Source organism: Coturnix japonica, chromosome 10 (assembly GCF_054131305.1).
Source record: "Coturnix japonica strain WE chromosome 10, WE-NBRP24, whole genome shotgun sequence".
Classification (NCBI taxonomy): Eukaryota; Metazoa; Chordata; class Aves; order Galliformes; family Phasianidae; genus Coturnix; species Coturnix japonica.
In genome coordinates this window covers 2,548,043-2,572,697 of record NC_140672.1, presented here as the reverse complement: position 1 = coordinate 2,572,697, position 24,655 = coordinate 2,548,043, and the positions used below count along the sequence as shown (strand labels likewise).

The following is a 24,655-nucleotide window of genomic DNA, read 5'->3' as shown; positions in this document are numbered from 1 at the left end:
CCTGGGGAGCTGAGGCAGCCAAATATTTATGCAGCCCAATGTCCGGATAATAAGGGATTAATGCGGGGTCGTTCCGGTGAGCGCGTCGATTTGTAAGGCTTATTCCCCAATGGAGGCCCTTTGGGATGGTTTGGGAAATGGGTTATTTGCTCCGAAAGGAGTGCAGCTTGCTTTCCCATGCAAACATCCCGCATTCAAGGTGCAGCAGTTCAACAAACAGGGTGAGCTTCCACTGGGTGCATACTCTATAAGAACAGATTTATTTGCAGCAGAGCCAAGAGGTGCCCATGCAGGCAGTGCACACTTTTAGGAGGCAGGGGGGCATTGTGTTGTACCCCTTGTTCACAGACCCCATAGCAATGGCTTCCCCAAAACTGGGCTCCATTCACACCACCATCACCATGGGACGCAACCCCAAAGCAAGGACCCAGCAATGGGGACATTGCAAACCCCATTGCTACCACCATCACCATGGGACGCAACCCCAAAGCAAGAACCCAGCGACGGGGACATTGCAAACCCCATTGCTGCCGGGGAGATAAATCCACCACCAAAACAAGAAACACAAACTAAAGTACACTGTGCCACCCATTCCCTGCATGCTCCGTCCCCACTTCTCCCACATCTATTTATTCACATGGGAAGGCAAGATAATGAGCTCTTTGCTAACGAGCATCCCCATCTCGGAGCCGGGACGTTGGCCATTGCTCGGGACCGGCCGTGCTGGGATCACCACGCAAGGAGGAGGTGGCAGAGCACAGCTGTCCATCCCAATTACCATCACACGTGGGGACACATGGGCTGGTGGCGTTTGACATTTGCTGCACAATATTTTGATGCAAAATGGCACCTCCGTCACAAATTATTTTGCAAATCTTGGCTTGGGTCTGGGTGGGTTTTTATATGCACTCTGTGTGTGTGTGTGTGTGTGTGTGTATGGATTGTTTTGCTGGGGAGCGTTGCACAGGGGGGTGACATCTGATGAGCCAAAGGGAAGGTCCGTCGCTTCGCTGTTGCATGCATGCCATTGGGTTGGCCAAAAAAGCAAACAGCCTCATCTCGGCAGACCCCACAATAGCATTTTCCCCTTTCTCCATGCTTATTTTTGTGCAAAGGGATAGAGCTGAAGCATTGCCATCCCCATCCTCCCCCCACCCCAGCATTGAGGTCAGGGTCGCGGGTCTGGGAACCGCTGCACCCGATGCCATCAGACACCTCGGGAAGCTGAAATGACTTTAAATGCCTAAACATTTTAAAACAAACCCCGGAATAATTCAGCTCCAACTCCTCACCCTCTTTCTCTCCCTCTCCCTCCCTCTCTCCCATTTTTACGGTTTCCAGAGCTGTTTTACGCCTCATTACCTGCACACTGTGAGTGATGTCTGTCGGTCCTAGAGCTGTAAATACCTTAAATCATGCTTCATTAAGAATATCTATGGTGCTATTAAAGAGCTATAATAGACAACGAGTTAACAGATGATTAAATATGAACTCCATTTGTGTCACTCACCAGCGTGCAAGGAAGAGGCTTTAAGTTTCTAAACTCGCTCTCATTATCTGGCAAAGTGCGACTGGGGGGAGCGCACTGGGATGCTGGCACGGGCACACGAGCATCCCACGGAGGCTCTGAGATGACAGTGAGGAGAGCCCTTGGCCGGGCAAATAGAACTCGATGACAAAAGTGACAGATTGGGTTCTGGTGCTGGGAAGGCAGGAATTGGAAAAAGAAACAAAATAGAGAATGGAGGAGGATGAGGATGGGATGGGATGGGGGTGAAGTGGGATGAGATTGGGTGGTGTGGGATGGGATGGGGATGGGATGTTGGGATGAGATGGGATGAGCTGGGATGAGATAGAGTAGTATGGTGTGTAATGGGATGCGGATGAGGATGGGATGGGATGAGATGAGATGAGCTGGGATGAGATGGAGTGGTGTGGTGTGGGATGGGATGGGGATGGGGTTGGGGATGGGATGGGATAGGATGGATGAGATGGGATGGGGTGGGATATGGTGGGATGAGATATGAGATGCAAAGAACTGCTGCCTTTCCCAATAAACTAACACCACGTTGCAAAGGAAATGAATAATAATAATAAAAAGCACAAATCCAACAATAATTAATAGCATTAAAATCCCACAAGCACACAAAATACCGGGGGGAAATTAAACAACGAGCGCTGCGTTATTTTCTGGATTGAATTCTGAGTCTTCTAAATGGAAAGCGCCTGGTGCTCCGCCAGCTACTCACTTCTCATTCCCCTGCACACCTCGACCCCCAGCCCTGACCCCCACGGACCCCCACCGCCCCCGGGGCCGTGCGGGAGGATGGGGGTGCTGGGGGCCGCGGGGGCTGGTAATTGAATCTCAGCGTTTCTCTGCGACCGGGCGATTAAGCGAGCTGGAAATGCCATTTCCGAGGCGTCGCGGCACCGATGCGCCCGCAGCTCCTTATCATTTGCTGCTGTCCTCTCTGCTCCCCGCTGCCTGACCTCGCCTCGCCACCAGCCCTGGGGTCAAGGGAAGAAATTAATGCCGGAGCCCCTGGGGAGAGATGGGAGATTGCAGGAGGATGAAGGATGAGAGCAGAGCATCCAGCACAGGAGCGTCTTTGGGAATGCACTCGTGGTGTCCTGAAGCGCTGCAAGAGCCTTGAAGTGACGCGGTTTGGTGGCACGGTGGGGATGGGTTGGTGGCTGGATGTGGTGATCTTTGAGGTCTTTCCAACCTCATCAATCCTATGGGCATGGATAGGGTGGGTTGGGGTCTTGGTGGTCTTAGCTCTTTTCCATTCTGTGGCTATATGGGCACAGTGGTGGTGGACCTGATGATCTCAGTGGTCTTTTCCAACCTCAATGATCCCACGGTCCTCTGAAAACCCACCCCGGTGTTCCACCACCTCCTGCTGAGCCAACGCAATGAGCTGCTTTGGCAAAAAGGGCTTGGAAACAACTCCATGCCAGAAACAGGAGAGAAGAGCTGCTCAGCTCAGAACTTCCCTCCCTAGTAAAATATTTAATAATAAACTCACAACAGAAGCCAACTGTCTCTTGGATATGGTTTTCTTTTGGAAGTTAATAGGATTTTTATTCCAATCCAAACTCTTCCCCCCCCCCACTTAATGTATGTTTTGTCCTAATATCTCCATCTTGTCATGCCAAATCAAACACAAACCCTATGGATGCAGCCTGGCCAGGAGCGACGAGCGCCCGTGTCACAGCGCATCCATCTCCAGCACGAAGACACCAGCCCCGATCGCTTCGTTAATCAATACCCCAAAGCCTTAAATAATATTTTAAGTGATAAAAAAACGTCCGCCTTAACGTGTTAATCTCCACGCTGCCTTCTTGCTTTGAAATCCCCCCCAAAAATAATAATAATAAAAAGGGAAGCTTAAATGAATCCTATGAAAAGGAACAGTGCATCATTAACGCAGCCAGATCCGTATCGCAGCCTGCAGCAATTACCGGCCGGTGAAACACTGCAAGCTGTGAAGAGCTTTCATTACTGGGGGTGCTGCAGGTCGCTCACCTCTGTCCAATCTCATGCTAAAACAAGCGTTTTCTGCACCACGGATTCCAGCTTCATTTAAATCCGTAATTGCTTTGATTTGGGTACATATGGAGTGCGGGGACTTCATGACTGGGAAATCTATTAGGCAATAAGTTGGTGACTTTTAGGGAGAGGCAGCGTCGCTGTGTGGCCTGCATCCACCCCAAGTCAGCGGGGGGGGGGGGGGGGGGGTGCGTGGAAAAAGGCATTTTTCCAAACCTAGAACAAATAGATTCCTCCTTTTTACCCCCTTATTTCCCAGGGGCAAGGATGCTCACTCCTAAGGCAGGGTGCTCACATTGCAGTTCTCCCCTCTGCCATCCTGCAGGTGGGATGGAAGCACTTTGGGTGCAGTTTTCCCCTCTTTACATACCAGGATGCACAGGGGTTTCCCCTACCCTTGCTTCAATTCAATTTCTTATGTGTATTCCAGCAATGGGCAGATCCACCCCGCCAGCATCCCCAATCAATCAATCAGCTATTGATCAAGCTGCGGCTGATAGAGCTGTGATCAATCAAGCTGCAATTAACACCTTTGCACAATTCCTAGGGCGCATCCCAACGCTGTGCATTGCACCGAGGATGCGTTGCAGGAGCAGAAACAAAAGCCCCTGGGTTGGTACCCATCCCTGCACATCCTGCCTTCCAGGAGAGCATTAAACGATGCGATTAACATCTGTCACGTGTGCTCCACTCTCTATATCAGTCTCTCCCGGGGGAAAGAGCCGCACGTGCCGAGGAAGGGTTTGTTTTGGTGGGGTTGCATTAAGGTTCTTTTCCAAGCGCACAGTTGTGGGGGTGAGGATTCATCCTGTGTGCAAAGCACCCCGGTATAGGGATATAGGGATGGGGATGGGAGCTGCAGCCAAACCCTTATTCCTCCCTTCCCAATAGCTCTGCGTGTTTCCATCCATGCCCTCTCCACCCTGCTGCCATTGAGCAACTGCTGATGGCCAAGCATGGCCCAGCCCTATTTGAGCCCCAAAAAACAGCCCCAAATTCCAGCACAGAGCCGGTGCAGGTGTGGCGGGGCTGCTCCCATTCCTGGCAACACTCAGCATGGATTTCAACACCGGGTGGGGATGATGCAGTTGGGAAGCCAACAGCGATGCCGTAACCCGTGTTTGTAGGAGAAAGGGGGACAGAGTGAAGCAGGACAGTTCAGGGCTGATTGCATTTCAACCAGGAATGGATGCTGGAGGTGAGAGTAAAGCAGGAAAGGCAAGGAGCGCATGGAGGTGCTCCATGCTTGGCTCCCAAAACACTCCCCAATGGGATGTTGGCTCTGCAATGCAACAGCCACCAAGTTTTGGGTGTCCACCGATGTTGGGTGGGATGCAGAGTGCTACCACAAAGCCAGGACCCTTCTAATTGATTTCTCTATTTATATCCCTGGCTCTAATTGCAATACAAACACTTGGTGATGCGATTATTGTGCACACAAAGTGAAGGCAGCGGAGGGTTGGATTTCTTCATATCTTGTGGTGTGTGAAGGAAAGGGAGAAGAGCACAGATTGCAGGTGATAAAGCCCCGTTCAAGGTGGGCTTCTTTGTGGTGCTGCTTTTTTTCCCTTCAGCTCAATATACTGAAAGCAAAATCCTGCCTTAAAGCAGCTCATCTGGGGGTGAAATAATCCACTCAACATTAGATTATCAACCAGCGCGCATTTGCATTAGAATAGGACAGCGGAGCTCCCGGGATAGAGAAAGATCCACCCTGGGAGTTTGAGCTATAAAACACGCAAAATCAGCAGAAATAGGGGGTAAAAAAAAGGAAATTGGAAAAGAAAAGCAGTGCTAAGATGCAAAGCATCACAGCCCGTGTCCCCAAGAGGGGTGACACCGTCCCAGAGCCACCCAGTGGGACACAGGGCGGGCGCAGCTCCGTGCTGCTCACCTTTCCTACAGCTGTCAAAATGAAGCCATTGAGGCGCTGCAAATGTGACGGTGTCCTCAGGCTACAACGGGAGACATGGGCAAATTAATGAGGATGTGACAGAGTTTATGGGTCGGATTAGACTCCTCTCCCATGTCCGTGCTCAGCGCGAGGCTGGAAATTGATGGAGAAGAAGGAGAAGTGGATGGTGAGAGACCGTGAGGGTTTTCGGGAGTGTGTGCGCTCACCAAAGGAGCAATCCTGTCCTTGTCACAAGCCATCAGCGCGCGGCGGACAAGCACGGAGCGCTTGGTCGCTGCGGGAAGAGAGGGGATGGATCCTTGCCTCCCTGCAGAGCTGCAAGCAGCCTCGTGGCTCTCCTGCTCCATTTCCCCAGTTGGGAATAAAGGAATACAATTCCCTATGATTCTACCACTTTCTGTTCTTTTTTTCCCCATTGGGGAGCAACTCGTCTTGCTGTGGTTGGGTGGGGGGCACCATGCATGTGCTACAGCAAAGGGTTCATTCTGCTTCTTGCAAGTAGCTCAGACACTGAGCATCATCCAAGCAACACAGTAGACCACCACTTTTGGAAATACCCCAAAGCAGCCACTTCTGAAAATGCCCTTATATCAGCCCCTATATGACCCCATGGCCAATACCCCTACATCAGCCCCTGTATGAACCCATAGCCAATACCCCTACATTGGCCCCTGTATGATATGACCCCATAGCCACTACACCTTGTCCTGTATGACCACATAGCCAATACCCCTACATCAGCTCCTGTATGACCCCATAGCCAATAACCCTACATCAGCCCCTGTATGATATGACCCCATAGCCACTACCCCTTGTCCTTTATGACCCCATAGCCAATACCCCTACATCAGCTCCTGTATGACCCCATAGCCAATAACCCTACATCAGCCCCTGTATGATATGACCCCATAGCCACTACCCCTTGTCCTGTATGACCCCATAGCCAATACCCCTACATCAGCTCCTGTATGACCCCATAGTCAATAACCCTACATCAGCTCCTGTATGATCCCATAGCCAATAACCCTACATCAGCCCCTGTATGATATGACCACATAGCCAATACCCCCAAATCAGCCCCTATATGAACCCACAACCTGTTCCCAAGCAGTGCCAGGCCATCGGAGCAGCCCTTGGGATATGTGTGGCTTTGGGGAGCCCAGCAGGGGCAGAACCCCACACTCACACCAAAACTGAGCTCAAAGCAATCCCAAAGCCTCCCCTGGAGCCCAAACAGCGGCGCATTTTTGGGAGCAGCTCCAAGCTCCGCCGCTCAGGGCCCATCTCCAAATATCTCCCGACGAGTTTATTTATGGAAAAGCAAATGAGTCCAAGGCGTTTGTGGCTCAGGAATATTTCATGCCGACCGGGTGAGGGCGGATTTCTCCCTGACGTTGAGGACCCGCTTGGCATGGGAGCCCCAAACTGGTTGGACTGGCTCTTTAATTTAGCTCCTACCCGTTCTGCTTAATGAATTGGGGCTGCGCTCTGATGTGAGCAGTAGAAATGCGTTGGAGGAGGAGGAGAAGGAGAAGAGGAGATGCTCAGGGCTCCCCCGGCCACCCCCATGGCACTCTACCCGGCATCACAGACAGGGGTAGGAGCCCCACTAATAGACACCTGCCACCCAACGGGGGCATTAACGCGTCCCCCTGTCACCTCACCGGGCACGGCCGGGCCGTTACAAACAGCTTCACATCCCTGGAAGATGTCTCCGAGTCATGCACCGGGTTGGAAATGTCTCCCATTATAATTATGACTCATTCGTGACTCAGTGACATTTCTGAAATTAAAAAGCTTTCGCTCGCCCGGCCCTTTGCTGCCCCACTTGGCCGCCGTGTAAGAACAGACAACTTATTTTTTTATGCCATTTTCCCATACAAACAATCCCTGTCCCCATCACCCCCCCCTGGCTGCCAGGGGTTCCGCTTCACACCCCAGATCAGGATCTGAATCCAACGTGGGCTCCTTTGAGCTGAAGACATGGAGCTGGCGCACTTCTAATCTACAAAGGGCCAAATCCAGGGCAGGGAATGCCTCACGTCGCAACCCCCAGTGGCACAATTATCCCTCCCCATCCCTCTTCACAGCTCTGTTATTAAAGCACTAGATTTTACCGGCGGGGAGGCAGCACCAAAACCCCAACAAATCCCATAGGAAACCCAAAGCTCTGCATGAAGAGCTCAGAAACGTACTGGGATGGAAGCAGACCCGGAGCCACCCCCCTCTTTCTTCACTATTATGTCTGAGAAGCTCCGTCTCTCCTTTTTGATGATGATTTAATCGCTCGGCGTTGAGGGCTGCCTGGCTGGGATACAGCGAGCTCTGGGCAGCGCCAACAGAACCGCGGGATCTGAAACAGGGAGGAAGCATCGGTAGCGGCGGCTCTGATTGACAGTGAATGAAATGAAGCGGCCAAATTTCATTGGCGTGGTTTGAAATCCCAGGACGATGCGTCGAGCTGATGGATCCTTTCCTAAGGTTGTGCCAGAGCTGGCGTTTGCCTTTCATCTTGATTCCATGTGCTGTTTGGAGGCTGTCACTTTTCGCACGTGTCGGTGGGGTTTTAATTGCACCGTTCCCTCCTGGTGTGTCCCAGGGCTGAGATGGACGTGCAAAGCACAACAGCAGCGTGTTGCACCAGGAAATATCCCAGCATTGCTCTTCTAAACTCTGGATCTTTGCTGGAGAAACCACAGCTGCAGGGATGCAACCATCACTATAGGGGTCCCTATAGCTGCATGGGGCCCCATCACCACGTGGGGCTCCACCACTGTATGGGTCCCCTTCACCCTATGGGTTCTCGTTGCTGTATGGGTCCCCACAACCATATGGGTACCTACAATCATATGGGTCCTCATCACCATGTGGGTCTCCATCGCCATATGGGTCACCATTGCCATCCAGATGCCCATCACCGTATGGGTTACTATCATCATACAGATCCCCATCACCATATGGATTCCTATAACCATTCGGACCCACATTGCCATATGGGTCCGTATCATTATATGGGTCTCCATCACCATATGGGTTTCCATCACCATATGGGGATCACTATATGGGTGCCCATCACCATATGGGTCCCCATGGCCATAAGTGTCCCAAATGTGTCCTGAAAACAGCAGCTGGGTCCATGTAGCACAAGTTAAAGGGTGGACAGGTGAGGAGAAGCTTTTAAGAACATTAACCCCACTAAATATTATATATATAAGATACAACATTTGATGTACGATTTGGGTGAAGAAAGCCGCACTTCGCTCCACTGCCAGCACCAAAACCTCCACTTCTTTTGGGGAAAAAAATAATTTCCAGGGCAGGAATGGGGGAAGGAGAGCTTTAGAACCCAAAATAAAGGGGGGTGGAAAAAAGAAAAGAGGGAGCAGAAAATTATTATTTCAATTACAATGAAAATGTGTTTTATTAGAAGATGCGGATTCATCTTTGATACTTGATACCAAGAAAAGCAATATCCAGGACTGCAATAGCCCATCTCCGTGCTGGGAGAGTGAGTTATTAAATCAGGAGATGAATGGCTCGCGCCGCAGCTAACTGCTCCAGTTAAGAGAAAAATAGTTATAAACTTACTCTTTGCCCCAAAACGCATTCCTCCCCCTCATCCTCTCCCCCCTCACCAACACGCCTCATTTCTATGGCTTAGAAACATCCAGGAGGGAATTCTTAATGGAAGTTTCTTTTTTCTTGTTTTCCTTTAAAAAAGTGCATTTAGAGGTGCGGGTTTTGTTGGTTTTTTTTCCCAACCCACCCCAAAATTCTTCCCCCACCTTTAAGGAAACACACAGAAGGAATAAAAATAACCCAGCTGCACACAGTTCAATTGTGGGGAAGTAGGGAGGATGTAAATGAAGGTGCATTCTTATGTATAGCAGCGCATCCCTCAGCCCCGCGGCAGGGCGACGCGCTCGGCGTCTCTGTTCTGCATGAATAAATATGTATAAAAATGGAACACTTGCAAAGGACTAAAACCCGATCACTGAGATAGCATTTCTCAGAGGCTGCGAGCAAACGCCAGCCACCGGCTTTTCTTCTTTTTCACTATTTATGTAAAGAAGCATTGAAATGATAATGCGGCGTTCCCCACCCTGTGCAAGAGGATCGAGGGCCTTTCGGCAGCGGGTGTTGCAAGAAAAGTGGATTTCAACGGCCTTGGTGGCACAGATGTGGGAGGTGGCAGCGGTGGGCATGGTGGCATCCGCTGGAGCAGGTGATGTGAGATGAGGTTGTGTTGGCTTGTTGGATTTGGGGCAAAAACGGCATGAAGTGGGGGCACATTGGTGTGGTGTGGAGCCAACCAAGATCAGGACACTGGGCTTATCCCAATGAACTCAGAACGTGGTGTTGCTTGGAGCACAAGGGTCCCAACATATAGGGCTGGTGTGGATGAGTAGTGTTGGGATGGATGTGTAGGGTTGGGATGGACATGTAGGGTTGGTATAGATGTGTAGGGTTGGGATGGATGCATAGGGCTGAGATGGATGTGTAGGGTTGGGATGGATGAGTAGGGTTGGGATGGATGTGTAGGGTTGGGATGGATGAGTAGGGTTGGGATGGACATGTAGGGTTGGCAATGGACATATAAGCTAGGGATAGATGTGTAGGGGTGACAATGGACATGAAGGGTTGAGATGGATGTGTCAGGTTGGGAATGGATGCATAAGATTGGGATGGATGTGTAGCGTTGGGAATGGACATGCAGGGTTGGGATGGATGTGTAGGGTTGGGAATGGACACATAATGTTGAGACAGATGTATAGGGTTGGAATGGACATATAGGGCTAGGGTAGACATGTAGAGTTGGGAATGGACACATAAAGTTGGGACAGAAGTATAGGGTTGGGATGGACACATAGGGCTGGGATAGATATGTAGGGTTGAGAACGGACATTTAATATTGGGATGGATGTGTAGGGTTGGGAATGGACACATAGGGCTGGGATGGATGCATAGGTTTGGGACGGACACCTAGGGATGGGATGGACACACAGGACTGGGAATGGCCACACAGGGTTGGGAAAGTCCTTCCAGGGCTGATTGTCAGAGCACACACTGCAGGTTGCTTTGGGATGCTGCAACCACCCCCATCCAACCTGTGCAGACCTTGCTGCCTCAAGTCCAGCACAGCCTACCAGGAAAGCACTCTTGGCTTTGAAAACCACATGAATCACACATGCTTTAAGCCTCCTTCTGACTCGATTACCCCAAACATGCCATCACCCAAAATGTGCAATTTACACAGGTCCATCCCACGATCCCCAACCACAGCTCAGGAAGGGCAGCAGAGAGCAGGGAACGGCCACATCCCCTCCCCATAGGAATCCATCCCACCTCCCACCACCCCATGCAGCTTTCCCCTCCTTCACCCCCAGGTATGGGGGCTCTGATCCCTCTCGGCTCAGCTCTGGCTACGTTACACAACCCTGCTTGGGAGATCCTACGTGGGCAGACGTGGGCTTTCCTCTGAATTGACAACAGCTCTCGCTGCAGCTCAGCAGAACATGAGCAGCTTACATAAACAGCTTCAGAGTTACCCTGCGTGTGGGCTGCACACTGAGGAGGGGGGGAGGGAGGGGAGCAGGAAGCCGGCTTCCCCCCCCAGCCCCCCCTTTTCTTTCCCCTCTAAAACAAACCAAACCCGAACAGCTCCTTGTGGGGGAACGGCAGCGCGCGAGAGAAATGACTCAAGTGTTTTGTAACTTGTCACATTCGAAGCTGCAATTTGGAGGCAGGAAGGAACAATCCAAAATAGTCTCCCCAAACCCAGCTTGTATAACCCAGATCCTCCATCCCATCCCCTCTGTTGGGGTGAGGGGGGATATTGCTGCTGCAGATTGGAGGCTGGATACAGGAGGGTGGGCTCGGGGGATGCTGCAGGGTGGGGAGTGCAGGAAGAACCCCGGAATTGGGAAGAATTACTCATCTGTGAGGATGGTTCCTGTGCTGGCAGGGAGGCACTGGGGAAGTTGTGCAGGGGAGGATGGGGAGGAGATGCTTTGGGGATTGGGGAGGAGATGTTCCAGAGATTGGGGAGGAGATGATCCAGGGGTTGGGGAGGATGCTCTGGGATTGGGGAGGATGCTCTGGGATTGGGGAGGAGATGCTCCAAGGATTGGGGTGGAGATGCTCCAGGACTGGGGAGGGAATGCTCTGGGGAATGGGGAGGGGATGCTCCAGGGACTGGGGACGGGATGCTTCAGGGATGGGGAGGAGATGCTCAGGGTAGGGAAGGAGAAGCTCCAAAGACTGAGTAGGACGCTGATGCTCAGAGCCCCACAGGAAGGCAGCACGTCCCACCTCATGCTGGAGATGATGCTCAGGTAGTGCATCCAGAGTGGCACAGCAGCAAAGAGCACAATGAGGCATCCCGATGGCTGCACAAAGGCACCAAGAGCCTCAGGTGCCAAAACTGCACCAAGAGAAAGCACAGTGCATATGTACACATTTGTGCCCAAAGTTACCCAAAGCAGCCAGAGATCAGCCCTTGATTAAGCATCATTTCAGGCCCCTATAAATCCCATTTCCAAGGCACGAGTGTCCGCAGGAGCCTGCCTCATGCTATAAACCCTCCCACCCACCCAAAGCACCGCTAATTGCTTTTGAAAAAGCCAAGGCGGGTCCTGCGGGTGGCAGAAGGCTCAATAAAAGTGACACTGCTCCTTGGGGCTCATTGATCTGCCATTGATGGGGGTGACGTGCAGCCCCAGATGGGCTTTGGCACTCAGCTCTGTGTGTTTGGGGCTCTGCTTCCCGAGAGGCTCCTCAAAAATTAAATGGGTGGGAAGATGAAGGGAGGGGGGAGCATTGCTGCCCCTCTGCTCATGTCACCCCGCTGCCCCCGCAATGAAGGGAAAAGCAGGAGATGTTATTTGACCTGGGTTTGCCTTCTATCAAAATGCATTGCTGTTGACTTTGCCATCCCCCAAAACACTCCCACGGACCCGACGCATCCCTGTAGCTTTCAGATTAGCAAGCTGGAAAACCAAAGGTTCCCTGCAACAGCGGGGTCATGGCCATGCAACAGATGAACTCCTGACTCCTTAATACTGATAGGGATGTGCCCATCCCAAACCCCACATCCAACCTTGACACCAACCTGAAAGATCCAACACAAAGCAACACAACCAATCTCCTGGAGCTGAGCACTGATGGGTAGAAGTTTTAATCACCAAACCTTTCCATCCTCCCCCACGCACGCAAAAAAAAAAGTGTATTTTCTGGCATGTTTATTTAATAATAAAACACGACAAAATGATACGTTGAGCGGGATAAGAGCGCACAGAGTGAGGAAAGCACACGAGGAGACCAAGTGGGTTTTGTCACCAGAGCTGAAAACACACAGGCTGATCTCTGTGTGCTGTTTGGACATGGGATGTGGTGACATTTCTTCCCTTTGCAGATTGACGTGCACATGTCCCCATCACTCGAGTCGCCCAAAGAGAAGAGCGGGAGCCTTAATGACCATGGACAGGGCCAAAGGGTGCCCCTGTCACCCATCAGTATCATTTAGGACTTGGGAAGAGCCCAACTCCTATAGGGGATGCCAATCAGTGCTCCGTGCTCATATCAGCCTTCATTTCATCCAGTCCCCAACACCGTTGTCTCCTCCGTGCACCCACGCTGTGCTGTAACACCATCTGATGGAGCCGGGTCCCCAAAGCCGGACTGAGCTCAACACCATCACACAGCCCCAAAATCAGAGCAGAGCTCAGTAGGGACACACGACAGCCCCACACGTCACACCCAACCCCTACACCATCACCTCGAGCCCCCTCCTCCCTACAACCAACAGCGTAACACTGCAGTGGGAGCCTTCCCCCCTTGGAAATTTCGCAGCCAACCTGCTAATGAGTCTTTGTGAACCTTGTGCCTTCTTACCTCTAATTGTACAGCCTGCTAGGATTTGAGCTCTGTGGACAGCCTCACATTTGGTTTAGAATTATAGGCTGAGTGGCTGTTCTCTCCTATTATTGTGCTGTCAATCTTGTATTAGCACATTATAATATGGTACACTGAATGCATCTGTTCTGTATATCACAAGTCCTAATTGTCATTTGTTGAATCACTTTGTCTTATATGATTGTTAAGCAATTATTTCATCCAAAGCGGCTTAAACTTTGATTACTGTATAGTGTTTACGGGGATCAAAGTAAAACCGTCGGCTGCTTCAAACATTTTGCAGCTGAAACAGGCACAAGTGTCTGTCCTAGACACACACGGATGCCAATACATAAGCAATGAGGAACGTGGATTTGATGACCTGGAGGTTCTTGCCATCGCTATTTGTCCGGGGCCGTTAAACGTCCAGCAAACGTGTAGGTAATGAACCAGATGCAAAGCGACGTTTCTGCCAGGATCACTCATGGAGAGACACTCTCATAGCGTGGCACCAGCTGTCCCCTATGGTGGGGCCGGGCGCTGAACACCAACCCACCCATTGCCCCCATGTTGAAGAGCCCTACAAAACACAGAAGAAGCAGAGTGGCGGTTCACACTGCAGGGGCTGCATCCTAAACCCCAAATATATAGCTTGGGTCAACAGAGTGTGTGTGGAGCAATGCAGTCCTGCTTTTCCTCCAGTTTAGAGAGGCTCCCTGCTTGCTCGCAGGCTTTGTCCCATTGCAGCACAGCCCTCTGAAGTCAGGGCAATGGGATGCCCAGCCACTTTAACAGGGCATGGGAACCCAAAGCAAGGCAAGAGGGAGGGGTTGGCACCGAGGTCTTGGGTAATCCCATAATATCTGTCTGACAGCGTGGGGAAGGAATGCGAGTCCATTGTGGGTTGTGTTTTTTTTAAGTAGCCCGGACAGGATTGAGTGAAAAACGCTGGTGGCTCCTCAGTCCCAGATGGTGCCACGAGCCAGAGAGGATGCACAAACTGTCAAGAAAAATTCTGCTTAAAAACGTCTTCTTTAATGAGAGTTGAACCGAACCTGAGTGCCACCCCGACGCCCCTTGCCCAGCCAGCTGCAAATCACTGCTTGACACAACTAGAGCATGGCCCCACCGGGAGATGAAGCAGATCCTCTCCTCCCTTTGTTAAAGGCTAATGAATTTACCCATAGAAGTAATTGTCTCAAATAATGGGCTGCGGACCCTAGAGCACATATAAATCAGAGCTGTCTCCAGATGTTCACAAAAGGAGGAGGGGGACAGAAAGGGACGTGGCTGCGGCTCCGGTCCCAGAGCAGCACACAGCTCTATGCAAGTTCTGCTGTGTGTAGCTTTGAGCACGTCACGACTTCCAACTCATTCTGTTACGGAAGGGGGTTTTAAAGAATTAGATATGATAGAAGTGCACAGTTCCAAGAGGTGGAGTTCTCTTGGGTTGCAGCTTTGCCTGCAGAAAGTTTGCAGATGCACCAGGCTGATGGGACAAGCCTGGGTGGAAGAGGGTCATAGCAAAAAACTCAAGTTTCAGAAGTTCTGTTGGAGGAGAAACCATGAGAAAAAGGCTTTATTACTAAGATGGCCCAAAGAGGCGATGCTGAGAACCTTCAGCATCCAACACAGTGGATTTGTTTGACCTCAGACCAACAGGGGAATTGTTCATAGGGTTACCAAGGTTGGAAAAGACCTCCAAGATCCCAAGCTTAACCCCAACCCATCCCCATTAACAAAGTCCCTCAGTGCCACATCCCACAGCTCTCAATGCTGATCCCACCAACCTCCCTGGTCACCCCACCACCAACATCCCACCACTCTTCCATAGAAGATCTTCCCTACATCCAACCTGGGCTAACCCAGATGAGCGCTCCCAACAGTGCAGCTGTACCCAGCTCCATTCCCATCACCACTCCTCTAGAAGGATGCTGCCCTGCCCTTCCCCTCACCCAGTCCCAAATAAACCTGAGGAAGTCATCAACCACCTCAACAAGCACAGATCAGGACAAGCAGGTAAAAGGTAGCGCAGTGAAAACGCAACTTACGAGCGTCGCCGCGGGTAAATTGCTTTTTAACAAGCAGACAACTTCTATCAATAGCACCTACCGTATGTTTTTATAAAGTGCAGAAATATGTTTTTAAAAGGCCAGTAAATAAAGTTCCCATCGATTTGATCTCAAGTGTAATCTGTTTTTCTGTCTGCCACCAACAGTGGTAATAAAAGAGAATCATGTAATATGGCGTTGTGGTTAATGCGGCCATACATCACGGCCGGGACCACGCGCTCCACAGCGATCTATCATCTTCTATTGGGATTGCTTAGCTGCAGAATTTATAAACTTGCCCCCAAATTGGTGCGACGTCCAATTTTCTTTTCCAATTTATTTTTGGTTGAGCAAAGCAATATCGAGGCGGGACGACAAGTTTCCCATCTCTACAGATGTTGGGCTTTTTGGGGTGCATCGTCCCCAACACTCCCCCCCCCCAAACCAGCTTCTCAACCACAGCCAGCACTCAGTCACTGCATGGGATGGAGCAATGAGGCTGATGCTCTCTGCTTGGTTCATTGTATTAGGTGAGCACCCTCAGTGCCCACCTGCAGCTCAGAACAAGCGAACGAGCTCAGCCACCCCATTACGCCCATCCAGCGCCCATCGGGTGCTGAGCAGCACAACATGCAAAGCGAGGTTTCCCTTCCTTATAACTGAAAAGCAAACAGACAAAAAACCAAATAAATCAAGTTTTCTGGCCTTGGGAATCCCATCATTGGCACAAAAAGCAAAACCCTCCTGTGCGTGCCTTGGATTCGCTGTTATGCCTAGGTTTTGCCCATTTCTGAGTGAAGATTTTGGGGGGGAAAAGGTGAACTCTGGAGGTGCTTTGAGGGAAAGAGCATCCTCACAGCTCCACGAGCACGGAAAACGTTCAGGTGGTCAATCTGTGTGTTCTCCTATTGAAACACCAAAGCATTTCACCCAAAGCATTTCAGCACCGATGCGTGCGGGATGACACAACACCACCCAACCCCTCTCCCTAAATCAACCCCCATTAAATTAATTGCACCTCCATGGTCCAAAACACACCGAGCTGGGGCTGACGTTGGGCTGGGGGAAGGCAGAATGAAAGCAAAGCAAAGGAAGAAGCAGGGGCTGTGTCCTCAGATGACACCCGAACGCAACGCAATTGGAAGGGATTGAGCTCCAAACTCAACGCAGCACACAGGTGGTGGGTGGCTCCATGAGCAGCATCCTCTGCCAGTTCTGGGCCTTTTTTTTCCCATTTTCTTCCTTTCTTTCTTTCTTTTTTCCCCTTTTTAATCTCTTTGACCAATCAGGCATCCTTAAGTAAAAGTTACGCTCCGTTCCGTGCCATCAACTTTGGGAAGAGACTTTTCGGATGCCAACGAAGCAGATGGAAGAATTGATTCCTGCTGCTTGGAGACGCGCAGCTCCGCATCCCCTGCAGCTGTTGGAGCAGCTGCCAGGATGCCGACAGAGCGCGCTGGGACACCAACTTGGGGACGAACCTCAGCAAGAAGATGCCACCAACCCTCAGGTTACCACCCCATTGGGGTCCCCAAGCGGGTGAACCCAAGAAGATAAGCCTATATTAGCAAACAGAGTTGGGCAGAGATCTCCAATGAGGGGTGCAGAACCCAGGGGTGCCTGCCTGAATAGAGCTCAGCTTGAAGTTCAATGGTGCCATCTGCTGGCATCGCTATAATGCAACCGCTCCCCATCAACACCAGCATCGGCCCCAACTCATTGCGTTCCCTAACCCGGGTGTGTGGGAATGGAAACACCCAACCAGAGCCTTCCTTGTGTTCAAAAAGCTCGAGGATATTCATATATTTACTGCTATTTCTATGCTGCCGTCAACAAAATAGAGCGGGTTTGCCAACGCCTCAACCTCAAACCCAAACAGCAAAGCAACGGAGTGGGAATAAGCATAAAAATCATCCAGATTTCATGCAAAATGTCAATGATAAGAACCAGCAACACAACCTGAGCAGTGGTAGCATCATAAGAGAGCAATGAAGGGACCCAAATGACGCTCACCTTCTTGGCCTGTGGGTAACGGACCTGGGGGCTGCCCCATTCCCTGCTGATGCGCCAACGAGACTGATGGCAGCTGGGGATGTAGGTGCAGCCCACGTCGCCCAGCTCCGGGTAAATGACTTCTACGTTGCCTCTGGGGAGAGAAAAAGGGGGAAGGATGGGTCAGGTGGGAGCAGGTTGTGCATTAGTGGGGTCTGGTGTGGGGCAGGAGGTGTAGGGTGCAACCTGCACAGCACGCTGTGCAGCCTCCCATGCTCTAAGCACAGGGTTTGCCTCTTTTCCTCATCCCCCCCACCACCAAAGCAGCACTGAGACAGCTCTGAACGCTCACAATAGCCCAGGTTGTTCCCAGCAGCTTCCAAAGCCTTAAAATCACGACTCACATGGCTGAGGTCAAAGACAGGGAGTAAAGCCATCCCTTGTTCCCCATTGGGCTCTGAGCTGCTTCTCCTGCCCTAATATATAAGCAGAGCTGAGCTTCAGATGGGTTCGGGCCACAGACAGTGCAATAACGGGTCAGATGTCCCCAGCTTAGACTTGGAGCAATTTCCCCTTCCCACGCAGCTCAGGAACAAACTGCCTTAAGGCCCTGCCAGGAGGGGGCTCTTAAATCTGCATCCCCAAGGGCTGCCAAGCAGCATGGGCTGACCCCACAGAGGCCAGGGGTCCAAAGCAAGGCGCATCCACCTGGCTTGCACTCATCCACAACCTTCTATAGCAGTCACATCCCATCCCAGGAGCATTTTGGAGGCAGCAAAAATGAAGTTCATAACTCAGAAACCCCCAAAGGAAGGGATACACACAGCACTCCTCCCTGCCCTCCCATCTCATGCAACCAGTGATGGGAAGACAGCATTGATAGCATGGGGGGTGGAGGGGGGAAGATGGAAATGGCCCTCCCATGGGCTGGGGGAGTTGATTTGGAAGGGGACTGCTCACCTGCAGAACTTGCTGTCCTTGCCACTGAGGCTGTGGAAGGTGCAGATGTGGGAGTGTTCATCCGGCCACAGCCCCTGTGCAGCCACCCCAGGCAGGAGAGCAGCCAGCACCACAACCAGCAGCAGCCCCATATTGCCCTGAGCAAACAAAGGATGCGGTCAGACCCACCAGGACCCGGCACCACGTTGTGGTTCAGCTCAGTCCCCCATGAGCACCAATCCCACATCAATGATGCCCAATGAAGACTGAACCCACCGCCACCCCTACCTGGATGCTGCCACCACTGTGTCACAGGGAAGGGATAGAGTTCACAATGCCCCTCCTATAATGAGGCTTGGCCATGGCCCAGCCCTGAGCTTGGGGAGGGCCATGTTAGGGGATCTGTACCCCCACAGCATCCCCATGGCCCCACAGCATCCCCAAGGACCCCCAGCCCAGCACTCACCCGTGGGCACCAGGGATGGAGCAACAGCTCTGTGGTTACCGTGGAGATGGGAAGGATGCAGGGGTTGGAATTGGGGGTGGGACAGCATAGGAAGGGGGCAGCTCATCCCATAAAGACCCTCAAAGCAGCACAGAAAACAGCAGCTTATTCCAACCCTGACCCCATGATAACCATACACACATCGCCTCACCTGGCCTGGAATCCTTAAGCCCAGTGATGTGACCACAAGTGCAGCACCACTATCGTTACATAGAGATCAAAAGCACTGGGTTCAACTAATCAGAAGCAATAATGGATGGGGATGGTCTGCAGGTTTAGGGGCTGCTGGCTGCAAGAGGGAAGCAGAACAAACATCTGCTCTGCAGCTCTGTCCTGGATTGCTGCATGCACGGACATGGGGTGCAAAGGGCTTGGGTTGCAAGGAAGACTTGCAATGGCAAAGCATCAGATTTTGGTATTTCATCTGGAGAAGCATAAAGCCAGCACCATTGCAGCTCAGGGCATGAGGAGCAGTGCTGCTTTGTTGCAAACTGGTTGGTCCTGCATTGCTCTGCAGCTCAGGGCATGAGGAGCAGTGCTGCTTCATTGCAAACTGGTTGGTCCTGCATCGCTCTGCAGCTCAGGGCATAAGGAGCAGTGCTGCTTTGTTGCAAACTGGTTGGTCCTGCATTGCTCTGCAGCTCAGGGCATGAGGAGCAGTGCTGCTTTGTTGCAAACTGGTCGGTCCTGCATTGCTCTGCAGCAGTTCCATAGGGAACATTGGCACAAGTCAGTTGGGATGCAACCCGAGCAACCCAGATAGGGGCATCCATTCATCAGCCAGGGGTGCAGAGAGCCCTTCCGCGGAGCCTCAGTGCAAAGCAGCATCAGCAGAAAAGGATTTGCTGATTGCTGAGGAGCAGAGAGCTCTCCAGGGATGCTCTGCAAGAACACCCCAGGGGAGCAGCAACCTCTCGCAGCAGATAAACTCTGCTTTCTCTCCACGAAGCCATTTGCAGAGTAATTACACAGCTCCTATTTCTCCAACTCGGGAGAGCTGCAAAACCAGAACCCCCCTATGGAACAGCCCTATGTTAGCAAGCAATAAAACACACAGGGACACCGCGAAGACAGAGCAGCTCCCACGAGACCTCAGGGCCAGCAGAATGCATGCAACGCCATCGGCACGCGCCGGGCCCTGGCAGCAAGGAACCAACACGTGCCAGCAGTTTGCACCACTCAACCAACCCCTGTGAGCATCCTCCTCCGTGGGAAAGCACGCGCCGGGTCAGGCCCTGAGCACAGCAGCAGGATGTGTGCGTGGTGCACGTTGCAGCTCCTGACTCAGCAGCTTAAGGTGCCAGGAATGCTGCCCTTCCTGCTGGTGGGAAGCTGCCTGCACGCGGCTCTATGGGCTGCACCCATTGCTTGCAACCCATGGGGCTGCTTGTTCCCATGCAATTGCATTGATGGAATCCCCTTCTTGCTGAGGCTGGGTGTATGTGCAAAGGTGGTGCACCCATTGCTTGCTTGGGCCCTTGCAATTGCATTGATGGAACCCCCTTCTTGCTGAGCTGGGTGCATGTGCAAAGGTAGTGCTCCCATTGCCTGCACAACACAGGGCTGCTTGTTCCCATGCAATTGCATTGATGAACCCCCTTCTTGCTGAGGCCACATGCATGTGCAAAGGTGGTGCACCCATTGCTTGCACAACATGGGGCTGCTTGTTCCCATGCAATGGTGTTGATGGAACCCCCTTCTTGCTGAGGCTGGGTGCATGTGCAGAAGTGGTGCACACATTGCTTGCACAAAACAGGGCTGCTTGTTCCCATGCAATGGTGATGGAACCCCCTTCTTGCTGGGGCCACGTGCATGTGCAAAGGTGGTGCACCCATTGCTTGCACCCCAAGGGGCCGCTTGGGCCCTTGCAATTGCATTGATGGAACCCCCTTCTTGCTTTGCATATGCAAAGGTTTCTGTGTGGTGTGAGCAAAATCTTGCTTGTGCAATGCATGGTGCTCCTTCCATGCCCAGCAAGGCCTTGCAAAGCACCTCAATGGATGCAGCTCAGCCCTTCTGCCTCAGTTTCCCCACTCATTTAGTGCTGTCCTGGGGGCAGCTCTAGTTCCTATTGGTCAGAAGCACAGCAGAGGTGCTGCTCATGGAGCTGCATGGAGCAAAAGCTGTGGCACAACAGGGTAAATCCCCTCCATTGTGCAGGAAGATCCTTTTTCAGCCCTTTTCATGGCAAATAGAGGAAGCAAAAAGCCACATCCTGACCCCTCTGTGCACCTCAACCGTGCCTTGCACACACTGCCTTATGCCTTATCTCTACCCACAGCCAACAGCCCCACTTCCAGCCCCACTTCCAGCCCCACTTTGCTCCCACTGACCCCCCTGCAGTGCTTTATGTGCAGCACAAAGGCTCCATGTAAGGGTTGGGGGGGAGGGCTTAGGGTTTGTAATGGTAGAACAACCCCCCTGTGCAATCCCAACAGCCGAACACGCAGCTTGGTTCAATGCAGCCTTCACAGCAACCTTGATGGGATCATGGGGTGGATGCACGACGCTGCGAGGTTGCACGATGCTCTGAAGCTGCAAGCAGTTTGCTGTGCTCTGTGAGGGCACATTGCAGTGCAAACCGAGCAGCAGAGCAGCTCTGCAGCAACGCTTCTGCTTTAGCAGAGCATCACAGGAGCACAGACTGGCATCAGCCCATGGAGCTGCAGCACTGCTCCCATTGCACGGCCTCAGCTCAGCAGCACCCCTGCAGCACCCCTTGCAGCTCCAAGCCCATGCATGGCTGCTCATCCTGGCCCACTTGCACAACGCACAAGCCAGCATTGCTTTCACATTTTGCAAGCAAGATGCACGGCTTGAGGAAGGGCTCACCCACCTCTGCACCCCATCCATTGCACAAGCGTGCTCACCCCTCCTCCAGCAGCCAAAGCACCTGGTGGGGAGGATGCACCATGCACAGCTCTGTTTGCAATAGGAGGTGACCTTGGTGGCAGCAGCTTGCACACCAGCTCCCTTTGCAGCACCTGGCAGAGCCCTTGTGACTGCAGCGAGCTGCAGCTCTACCCAGCAAAGAGGGCTTCTATTTCGGGAAGAACGTTTGCATTTGACCTATATTAAGTGCATGCATTTGGCAGCCTCGTTCCCTTGCACCAGCAGCTCTGCAGCTGCACCAGCAGCGTGGATCCTCATGCAACCAGCTTGCACCACCCTTTGCACGCTCCACGTTCTGCTGCAACCCACCTGGCGCAGCAGCTCTGCGCTTCAGGCTCAGCCTTTTGCACTGGGGATGAAGGGAAAAGTGCTGCTTTAAGCAACACGCCAGCAATATATAGACATATATATTGTGCAACCCTCAGGTGTGGCTCCCACCCACACTCCATAGGGACTTTGCGTGGGCCATTGAGGTGTCATCTGTCCCCAGCTGAGTGTTTTCACCCCTCCTGGGCTCTGCACACCTTTGCAGGAAGGATGGGGGGGGGGGGGGGGAAGGAGGAGGAGGTGTGTGCCCTAATGGTGATTACAGCCCTAAAGGGATGACTGTGAACCCAAACACGAGGAGCTGAGCTGGGTGATGCTCGTGGGAAAGCCCTGAGGCTGAGGGGGGAATGGGGTGAGGAAGGAGCAGCCCTGAGTCAGCCAATGGGGGGGGGGGAGGGGAACCCTCTTAATGGCTCAGGGATGTGGGGGATGGAGGTTGCAGGGGGGGGATGGGGGGGATGAGGAGATGGGGGGGGGAGGGGAACCCTCAAATGGCTCATGGATGGGGGGCGATGGGGGGTAATGGGGGAGGGGGGGAGGGGAACCCTCCTAATGGCACAGGGATGGGGAGAATGGGGGGAATGGGGGGAATGGGGGGGACAAGGGGATGGGGGGAAGGGGAACCCTCAAATGGCTCAGGGATGGGGGGCGATGGGGTGTGATGGGGGGGGGGGGGAGGGGATGGGGAACCCTCCAAATGGCTCAGGGATGGGAGGGATGGAGATTGGGCGGGATGGAGGGGAGATGGCAGAGGGACCCTCCTAATGGCTCAGGGATGGGGGGGATGGAGATGGGGGGGGGATGGAGGGGGGATGGGAGGGGGACCCTCCTAATGGCTCAGGGATGGGGGGGGAGTGGAAGGAAGGGGATGGAGGGGAGAGGGAGGGAGGGGGGAGGCCTCTGCTCCCCATGCACAGGGCCCTGCATGGAATTTAGGGCAGCCAGGCAGGGATGGCTATAAATATCCCCATTTCAGATTCAGCAGCGTGCAGCCCTTCGGCCCCACAGCTCTGTTTGCTGCCTGTGGCCTAAAGACAAGGGAAGCACAGCCTGGATGCCGGGGTTTGAGACCATCCCCTCGTCTGTGAGAGGATCAGTTATGGGGGTCCCAACCCCCAGCAGAGCCGTGATGAACCTCTGCATCAATAGACTCAAACTGCACCAAATTGGCTCAATCTCACCTCAGACAGCTTTAACCTGGCTGCCACTGGGGTTCACGTTGGTTTGATGGGCACAGCTATGGGTCTTGCCTAGGGAAATGCTCCAGGGTGCCCCCAAAACCAGTGTTGGGGACCCACAATCCTACTGGGATCTCCCCAGCTCTTCCCATCTCCCCCCATCCCAACTGTTTGCTCCTATCTCAGCAGGCAGCTCCCAAACCCGCTGCTATCCCCACTCAAATCCACATTACTGGACCCAATGGGTGCTGCCATGAACCCACCCCAACTCCTTCCAGCACAGCAGCGGGCACCCAGTGCCATTACCCCACAGTGACCCCAACTTAGAGCTATCAGGGGACACAGAGCCCCCATGTCTGCCCCCCAACACACAAAGGAAAGCTGCTTGGTGCCCCAAACCCCCCTGTCCTCCCACCTACCGCTCCGTGTCCTGCTGTGTTTCTATTCCCAGAGCCTGGCACAGCCCCAGCCCCACTGCCCGGCCCCTTGGCAGCGCTGACCCCAGAGCTGTGCCAACACAGCACCGCATGGGGCAGCTTACAGAGGCTGGAACCCCACAGAACCAACCCCAGAACAGCTGGGCCACGAGCAAACCCTATAGATCACACATTATCCAGCCCTATGGCAGGGTTCAGTGACCCAGCAGCACTCCAGGAGTGTAACCTCCATGCTGGATCACCCCTATACCCTCCTCCTGTGCACCCCACAAACACCTACAGCCCATCGCTCCATTAGCTCCCTGCTTTCCCATTGACTCACCAGCTGGTCCCACTGACTCAGCCCTGCAGGCTGTGCTCATTTCCCTGCTCCTGTGGTTCCCATTGACTCACCAGCACTTCTCCCAAGCTCACCCTTTCCATTCCCATCCTGTCACCCTTAGGCATTTATCACATCCATGCCTTCCTTCTGCCCAGCACCATCAACAACACCAAGTGCATCCCCTCCATCACCCCCATGGGTGCAAGAGGTTGCAGGGAGAGTTTGGGGGAGCAAAGAGTTACCCTTATCTCTCACTCTGAGCACCATCTGCTGTGTTATCTTTGCAGATATTGCATGTACTTTGCAGAAGGAGCATGCACTTGGCAGAAATAACATGCATGGTGCACAACTTGCATCTACCCAATGTCTCCAATGCATTCCCCCATGCATTTCTCCATCTCTGCTCTCCACCTCCAACGTGGAAACTTAAAGATGAGGTCAAACGACCATTCAAAGCATCTGGAAATGGGAAAGTTTGCATTTTTCCCTTTGCTTTTTCCCTTTAGGAGCCGTATAAAGCACGTCTCGACGTGCATCGTGCAGCGGCGCACCCAGAGAGTGGAAAATTCCTGCCCGGGTGCTGAGCGCGGATTGTGGTCCAACAGGTTTTGTTTGAGCTCCGGCCCCTCCGGTTGTGTCAGTGCATGAAAA

At 52.7% G+C, this 24,655-nt stretch overlaps 1 protein-coding gene across 9 annotated transcripts in view; it reads right to left on the bottom strand.

Moving 5' to 3' along the window:
* PEBP4 (phosphatidylethanolamine binding protein 4) overlaps positions 1–24,585 on the bottom strand; it is a 60,001-nt gene extending 35,416 nt beyond the window's left edge. For 5 of the 9 annotated variants that reach the window (XM_015883002.3, XM_085510466.1, XM_085510465.1 and 2 more), the window contains exons 1-3: positions 23,665–23,718; positions 18,365–18,501; positions 17,426–17,558 (exon numbers count right to left, since the gene is read on the bottom strand). In XM_015883002.3, the coding sequence (XP_015738488.3) occupies positions 17,426–17,558; positions 18,365–18,495 (264 nt within the window). In that variant the 5' untranslated portion in view covers positions 18,496–18,501; positions 23,665–23,718. Of the gene's footprint in view, positions 1–17,425; positions 17,559–18,364; positions 18,502–18,809; positions 18,862–22,049; positions 22,090–23,664; positions 23,719–24,004 lie in introns of those variants that run through there. The other 4 variants (XM_085510461.1, XM_085510460.1, XM_085510464.1 and 1 more) reach the window with 4 other exon arrangements.
* Between the last annotated feature and the right edge of the window lie 70 nt (positions 24,586–24,655).